The sequence below is a fragment of the Charadrius vociferus genome, unplaced genomic scaffold, assembly GCF_000708025.1.
Source record: "Charadrius vociferus isolate BGI_N301 unplaced genomic scaffold, ASM70802v2 scaffold767, whole genome shotgun sequence".
Lineage (NCBI taxonomy): Eukaryota > Metazoa > Chordata > Aves > Charadriiformes > Charadriidae > Charadrius > Charadrius vociferus.
The window spans coordinates 432,635-441,337 of NW_009649076.1; the positions used below are offsets into that span (position 1 = coordinate 432,635).

The following is an 8,703-nucleotide window of genomic DNA, read 5'->3' on the forward strand; positions in this document are numbered from 1 at the left end:
GCCTAGTTGATGAGACGCAGCAGAAACTTTTAGTCAGCTTCTTGGATAACAAAACTGGTTTTTTTATTTCTATAAACTCCTTTATATAGCAACACATTTTAGCAGCTTGCAGACATCACATCTCAGCTTCTAAGTATTTCCGTTCACCAATCCAAGAGAAGTCCTGCCATATGAATTTCTAAATAGACCCAACTGAACACCATTAAAAACCCTATTCTCAAATTCATGCCTAAACAACAAGGGAAAGTCAGCAATAGTTCATTATTTTTTCATGGCAAGTTACGGCACTAAAAGGTTTTCCTTGTAGGAAAACATTATTTAACACATTCAGGTAGAAAACTATTTTTGCATGAATTTTGCCTGCCTGAGAGAAATATTTCATTATGGTTTTGGTAGAAAGTTGAAAAGCCAGTTACTTGAAGCTTTAAAAATATCATGGGATAAGTACAAAATGATAGCGTACGTCGAAGTGTAGCTTATGTTCAAGCGTATATAAAAAAAGAAAGTCATTAACAATAAGTTTATTTCAGAGAAATTTAATGAAAACTGCCCCTAAATAAAATTATATTGTAAAAAATATAAAGTAATGAAGTTACTATTCCTTAAAGAAACAAATCTTTCAGTCTCAATTCAGAAATGAAGCTTTGATGTCCTGCATAAATTCAGAAAACATACTTCTGTTGGAGACAACCCTTCACAGTGGAGGCTTTAACTGTAACCTTTGTATTAATCTTTCCTTCACCTACTCCAAAACGAAACAGAACTTACCAATACCAACTACTCCTGCTCCCCTCATTGCTACTTATCAGTCATTTAACATGGCTTAACATTTCTGTAATTGCAGTATAAAAGGCAGATACCTCATACACTAGTCTCTAAAAAGGAAAAAAACCCCATCCTTTTTCATAGCAGTAGAGCATAATGGTTGCCACATATTCTCTAAATAAGATCTCTATAAATTCAGTAACTTACCAAACCACACCAGTTATCTATTTTGGTCTTACAGAAAAAGCTTAACATTAAAAACCATTAAACTACATATAGACTATGTAGCTCATTACATTTGGAATACCTTTTTCAAAAATGATATAGACGAAGTATTTGAGAAGTTCGAAGCAGTCCCTGTAATGTTAGGGAAATACCATGATTGGCACATTGTACTTTAAAAAACCAAATAACCTTTCCTGGGCTTTTGTTAAATAACTCAATGATGAGAGTAATTCATCTGGACCGGCTGGTATTTTGGGCAGGACTATTATGTACCTTCACCACAGACGGCTTGGTGCCTGCTTGAAATGACTAATTCATCTGCTAACTGCTACAAGTATAGACCTAAATTGACAGTAGCAACAGAAATCTTGCTTTAGAGACAAAGGGAATTCCACACTGGCTTCAATTACGTTTAAAAATTGCACAGGACTTTAAATAAGTGACAGTCCATCAGATCTCTTTCCATGCTACCACTTAAGTTGTTCAGCAATATGATAATAAGTGTTTCACTGACACATCTGAAATACCATGTTGAGATGCAGAGTTTTTCCAGCAGCACAAGCTGTTTTCATTTAAATTAACGAATCATTTCAGTATCAAGGTAGCCACAGGATAGTGTGCTATAGGAGGATTTTATTTTTTTTTTTTTAAAGCCTCCTAAAAATAAGACTAGCTTATTTAGGTACATTCTGCCTTGAAAAGAATCACATTTATGGGCTACAAAACCAGAGATGCTTGCAGTAACAGATTTTGTAATAGGATTGTACTTTCTAAAGTACCCTTGATTATCTTGCAAATTCAGCCAAATCCTCTTTGATAAAACTAATAATGTCGTTATTATAAAGCTTTGACTACATCACTGCAATTTGAAAATATTTCTTGGTAGCAGCGTTTCTCCTCTAATGGCATTAACTAGAAAAGCATGGTGAAAGCAGTAACAGCTAAATAAAAGTGTACCTTTTTCTACTGGTATACGAAGCAGCTCACTGCTCATCATTTAAAATGATTTAAGCTGGTACAAGAAATCGGTGTACCAACTAATCCCTTTCTCGCCACGGTCACTGCCAGCGCTAACTTGCCTTTACTTAATTTATTTCCCTTATGTACACTGCACAAGTAACAGTAGCCAGCCACCTACCCAGTCCCTCCCAGTGTTAACAAGAACATTAATGCACAGACACGTTTCTGATACAAAAAATATTTACTGCATTAAACATGTACATTAACCCCACTCTATGGGCTTTAGCATTACAGGTTCAGTACACTGTAATGCATTTCCCTCCCTCCCACTGTTCTTTTCTTTTGGAGGAAAAAAAACCCGAAGACAATCAAATTCTATTAGCTTTTATACTTAATGTAAATATTTCTTGTACTAAACCCGTGATGTTCTCAAAGAAAATCTACCTTCTAATTCTGGAAAAACTATGTGGCTGCTTTATGTTGGTTTTGTTGCTCTTAATACAGTAAATAACACTATGCAATTAGATTGTCATAGACAACGCACAGTGGAGTTTGCGCTCAAAGAATTAACAGCAAGAAAGTTTAAAAGAGTTTCCATAGTTAGAAATAGAGCACTCTGCCAGACATGAGGCATACACAAGTATGATCTTACCACATAGACTGTACGACTATCCACATCCTTTGGTTGCTCACCCAGGGGTTGGCGTCTTCTGATTCTAGTTCCTTCTAAATCCAACTAAAAGCAACAAGAAATGAAGAAGCGTTTTTCAATAAGATTATTCCCTACTTCAGTAGCACTATCATTATTACTCCAGTATCAGCAAATGCAAAAAACTGAAGTATTGCATACCTCTACAACAGATGAACTTTTCACTGCTCGAGCTATCAATTTTCCATCAGTAGTCAATTTTTTCATTTTGTTGAAAGAAACAAGAAGTGATATGTCAACATCTAGGGATAAAAAAAGGTGCAAATGATGAAATCAGGGTAATCTGGAAAGCATTAGTTATGTGTTCTAATCTAACATTGAGACTTAGATAGCATTTTTGTAAAAGAATCTTCAAGCTGTAAGTGCAGTACGTAACCACGTTGCCAAGGATTCACAGGAAAGTTTTACTCTGAAAATTAAAGTTTCAAGCAAACCTATATTTAATTTTCTTTTCTGCTAACCTTTATCAAAAGGAATTTCGTTCTTTTACCTCCCCACTGATAACTATTGTCTCTGAAAAGAAAGGAAGAAAACCCCCTTTCTGATGTAGCTTAACAACACAAAAACAATTTGCATTGAAAACATGCCTCTCCTTCAAGCAGTCAATTAAGTGTTTAACCCAGCCTTCCCAACACAAAAGAGCCCCTGCTTGCACTTCAGTTGCGATGAGTCATGCTGCTAAAACCCTGACAGAAAATTATGTAGTATTAGTCTTAATAAAAAAGACATCCAAGATCTAATATCTCTAAAAAACATAAGATAAATGTGACTACTCTGAAGGCCCTTTTTCTAAAACTGGCTTGAAGTTCAAGGTAATTGAGGAGTCCACCATGCAGTTGTAAGTTTAGACTTTTCACATAATGCAACCAGACTAATGATTTACTCATATGGACTCCTTAAGAAAACAAAATAATTAAACACTTGTGGAAAACGCTTTTTTGTTGTTGTTGTTTTGATGGAGAAGGGCCACCTTTTTTTGTTTTTTGTTTTTTGTTTTTTTTAAACAGACATATCACAGTTCTAGTCATTGGGGCATAACAGAGTTAATTGAACAATTATACTGATGGACTGTATTTACCACACGTATACTGTTTTGTAAAGGCAAAAGCATACTGGTCACTGCAGCTAATGTGTAATTTAATTTCTTCTTCAGAAACTAGCAAATAATTTCAGAACCAAGATCAATTTCCTACTCTGAAGTCAAATTAACCATGTCAAAACTTGTCTAAAGAGAAGAGACCTACAGTAGCGCTACATGCAAACACACAATTTCTCACGTATCAAACTTGTGCAGTATCTATATCTATCTGCAAATCCAAACGACATTTTAATTTCTGCATGTATCCACCCTACAAGGCAAGTCCTGTACCTCCAAAGGCAAAATGTCCCTTGTTTGTTTGCTTTTTCTTACACAAAGTTAAAAAAAGAAAATCGGGTCTCCGAAACAGCCATTTCTATCCTGGCAAATGCCTCTAACTTATGGCTGGTAGTAAAGGAAAGGAACAGACAAACCCTAAATACAATTTATAAAAACTAGTGCCAAGCTCTGCCTCCTGAGCTGCTAATCCTAATGCTGGTTTCCAGCTTGAAACTACTGTCTTCCCCAGGAGTGGACATGCACCTCAAAAGAACTTGTAACTGTCACCAGTAATACAGTAAAGAAGAAAGTTTAACACATCTGCCTAGTGAAATATAGTCGATATAAACTTACACCCATCTCTGGACTTCTCTATTTGTTCTCGGAGAAATCTATCTTTGTGGAGATTAACATCGCCAAACCAGAAATCCACTTGTTTCGCTATATCCGCGAGCACCTGTTTAACCCTTGACCTCTTCTTTTTCTCTCTCTCCTTTTTCTGTTCAATTCTTTCTTCTTCCATAGCTTTGTCCCTTGAAGTTTCAGTCTCCATTCCTGTCATTCTGTCAACTGAAAGTTAAATACAGCCTTTGAGAAAAATCAAAATATTCTAATTTTAAGAACTACACGTTCTTGTTTTATCTTACATTAAAAACTTTGTGTATCCCCTGTGAGACTACGTGCCATTCATTATTTGTAGCATAGAAAAATACAAAGCATACAGAAGATGAGGAAAATTAGGTCACACAATAATTGTGCAGTGAAGACTGAGCTGAAACTCATGTCTCGCGGCACCTAGTACTGCCCTTTAACCACAGAGATTCACTGGAGGCAAGGTGGTACCAAACCACAAGCTTTTCATTTAAAATTTGGACTACCTGTTAATCCAGAACGCCTTGTGAACAGTCTACCCTCCCCATTAATTTCTAACAGCAGATTTTGAATTTCAACTGCAGTTATGGGCTTCACAGTTCCAATTACTTTCCCAAGTTATCAGACAAGCAGAGCTAATAAAATATATATATAAAGTAAATTCTTTAAAGCACTTGTGCAGGTCACAAAGTGTGTTTTAATAATACCTAAGTTCCCTGTTACCAGAAAAGCAAGCTACTTACTAATGAGAGCCTGCAAAAACTAAATCTATTAAGAGGACAGTTTCCCTCCCAATGAACACATTTTCTTAGACCTGAAAAAAAGACAGAAATAATTTGTTCTCCACTCCCCATATCTCCCAGTACAAACAATTAGAAAGAACACACAAAAACCCCAGAGCACTACGCACTTCAGAAATTACGCTTTTATGTAGAAGACAAAGCAGGGGGAAAAAACAAAAAACCAAACACACAAAAAATGGATTATATATAAGACTTCTGAAGAGGCTGACCAAAGGACTGCGCTCAGCAGGCACGTATCGTACATCCAGTGGTTGCAAACAGGTTACACACTGGCACACATACAGCAGCTGAAAAACTCGCTGCAAAAATTTATGGTACAACCTCCAAACAGGAAGCATCTATTAATCCTTAGAAAGAAATACAATGTAAAGATGTACTTAGACACCTAGTTGATATTCATGGCAGGTATGCTAATAGCAAAGTTTGTTTTTAAAAATTGTCTTCGTTACATCAGAAATGCAAACCACTCACTCCGTGAATTGCCAAGGACCTACCAAAGAGCAGGAATTCAAAAATCTTCAAGTCCGGTCTTTCAGTATGTTTTAACACGTTCTTACCTGGAAGTCCCTGTGGCAATCACTATGTGCTACACTTAAACAGACATTTTTCCTTTCTCTAGTTAGGGGTCTTTCATCAACTGCCACTGATTTTAATGGCAAACCAAGTTCTGTGAGAACCTCCGAATCAAGCCCCCACAAGTTAGGGACTGACTAGAGGGAAGTGACTTAAACGTACAGATTTGCCTTAGACATTTTAACAACAGATTCATCTTTTTTTTTTGTTCACATTTCAATTCACTGTAGCTAGTCAGTCCTCCACCAGACCTGCTAGTCACCACAGTACTTCATTTTCCAGGAGCAAACCCAAGCGATACTGCCAAAAGCAAACAGCTTTTTGAAAATGAAATTAACACGAAAATTAAAGTAATTAATGTACCAATCACCATATGAAAGACTTCTCAGCTCTCTGCTACAGCAACATACAAGGAAATGTGACTACAGCCATCAGAGAGGAAGCCCACCTCTGCAACAGGATGACAAAAATGGAAATGGTCTTCAAATTATTGTGCAAATCAGGCTTCCTTAGCCGGATATCAGTTTCTCTCCCTGCTGTGAGCTGACCACTCAAGATAGTGAAAGGTCAGCAACTACCTTGAAAAGATAAGCCAGGTAAAACTCCCAACAGAAGCAGAAGTTGAAGCTCCACTCAAGCCCTTCAGCAAGATATTTATATTAATAATCAGCACAAAAATATACTACTTCACTGAGGGCTATAGCGAGTTGCACCATTAAAGGTAAAGCATTATTACGAGGATACTTTTAATGGGTGAACAGCATTAAATGACCACATTGACATATAATCAATGCAGCTTATGTACCACAAAGCTTTATTTCAAGAAGCCATCTAAGCGTTTCATGAATTTTGACTCATTTAGCCTTGGGACTGCCTTCCCAGGACAGACGTTCTCATTCAAGCTTAAAGAAAAACAGCTGCAAGTTGTATTCTGAGCTTCCCCCAACACCCCTCACTTTGTGCTATACCCTTTAGAAATGAACCTTTGAGAAAATTACGTTGAAGGAGCTTGGAAATATACTCAGAGACCACACTAGATTAAACCTCAGGATTTAGGAAAATACTGTTTCTAAGTAAGCATGTCAATAACTACTAGCACTCGCTTTTTTGTTGCGGTTCTCTTCATTTCACAATTACTCCTGCAAACCCCAATTCATCAATGAAAGCTGTAATGCCAAGGTATAAAATATTGCATTTTTGCTGACTTGCCAACTCTTACACTGCTCTTCTCACAGCCACGAGCACTATTCTGATAAACAATCAAAATCAGAAGAAAGCCAAAGTAGGGTCAAAACTTCGCTCTATTAAAGCAAAAGAGCTGCCACCCCTTAGCTTCCTTCAAATGAAATAAAATCAGGTGCAAGTGTGAAACCAGGAAAAGGAGGGACAATTAAGCAGGGGGACGGAACTCTAAGAAAGAAAAGATAATGTAAATCAAAGTAATAAAGGTCCACACAAATCTATAGTAGCTTATCTACACTCTTTAAAAGGCAAACATTAAACATGTTGGTGTTAACCTGTACACAGGTAAGTTACAAATCCAACTTCTGTTGTTATCTAGAAAATCATAATCAAATTTAACTGTAACCCAGGGTCTGGAAGAATCAGTTATAAAGTTTCCTTTATGCTTTTATATTAAGCATTGATGGAAGTGATTGCATGCTTTGGGCATTTTAAATAGTAAAATGGGGCAAGGGGAGACAAAAGAATCATTCAAAATACTACGAAATGTTACCATGTCGTCAGCAGCAACACTTCCTCTTCCTGACATTTACTCCAATACAAACAAGTATTCAGCAAACCTGACACTACTTTTGAAGACACATTCTGTAGTCCACCTTGGGTATTCTTACTCTAATATACACACAGGCAGAGCAGCAGCAGTTCCTATCCCTCTACAGAAAGTGATCTAAGAAACGACAGAAGTTTATACGTGGGGAACAGCACAATTTTCTTAACCTAAAACCAGAGAACCTCCTGCTTTTTCCTCATTTTACGCAATGAAACTAATACATCATTTAAAACTCACATTTAAGGCATTCAAGAGATGTCACAAAACTGGTGGGCTGTCAAACAGAAAAGGCTTTGCCTCCACACGACAGTGTGGATTAAGGCTGTTTCCAGCTAGGGGCAGACCCCACTGTGTCAGTACTGCCATGGTTACCCTTTCCTCTGTCATCACAGGAGGCAGAAAGTGGATTTTTAACAAAATGCAGCCCTGCAGCACGAGGCTATGATTAGATGGATTCAGCTATATGAACCAACAATTCACTGACACCAAAAGGGCAGCACAGCACTCTCAGTCGCTACACAGTCCTCCCTCAGAGCATCTGACCCTCTGGTAAGCCAGTTCAACCTGAGGGTTTGGTTTTTTTTTATTTTATTTTCTTGTCCTTCCCTGCTGGTCAAGTGGGTTAAACCAACTCATTAAGGAGCTGAATAAGCAGCAGAGCTGATGAAGGGATGCTGCAGGAATAAGCACATGGGAGCAGGATAGAGATAGGTACAACAGCAAGACATTCTGGTGCCCTATTAGCAGCTGCACACAGACTGGCCCAGAAGCACTGTGCAACTGTAGGAGAAACTCATCTTTTTTACTCTTCAAACAACAGGAAAAAAAGACAATGGGAAACTGATTTTTCTAGCCTCAATTAATCTTTGACAACACAGCAGCTGGCTATATCCCAGTTACCGAGATGGCTGACCGCCACACATTTGCCAAGTGCACAGGTACCGACCACTGTAGTTTTCAGCACTGATGCTGCAACTGCTCATGGACCTTATATGCATAAAATAGTAAAGCGAGCGTGCACATGCTAGCCCAAAGGCATCTGCTCCCCATGTTTCCCCCTCAACACAGAACCCTTTCCTCCAATGTCCGATCCCAAATCTTAACCCTGTGCAAAGGCACCCCAGCCAGCACCAGGACCGATGAGGGC

General features: G+C 37.9%; 1 protein-coding gene across 1 annotated transcript in view; it reads right to left on the bottom strand.

Moving 5' to 3' along the window:
• LARP7 (La ribonucleoprotein domain family, member 7) overlaps positions 1 to 4,578 on the bottom strand; it is a 24,237-nt gene extending 19,659 nt beyond the window's left edge. The window contains exons 1-3 of the mRNA XM_009888183.1: positions 4,371 to 4,578; positions 2,801 to 2,901; positions 2,603 to 2,686 (exon numbers count right to left, since the gene is read on the bottom strand). Coding sequence (XP_009886485.1) covers positions 2,603 to 2,686; positions 2,801 to 2,901; positions 4,371 to 4,578 — 393 coding nt within the window. The remainder of the gene's footprint in view (positions 1 to 2,602; positions 2,687 to 2,800; positions 2,902 to 4,370) is intronic.
• Positions 4,579 to 8,703: the final 4,125 nt, after the last annotated feature.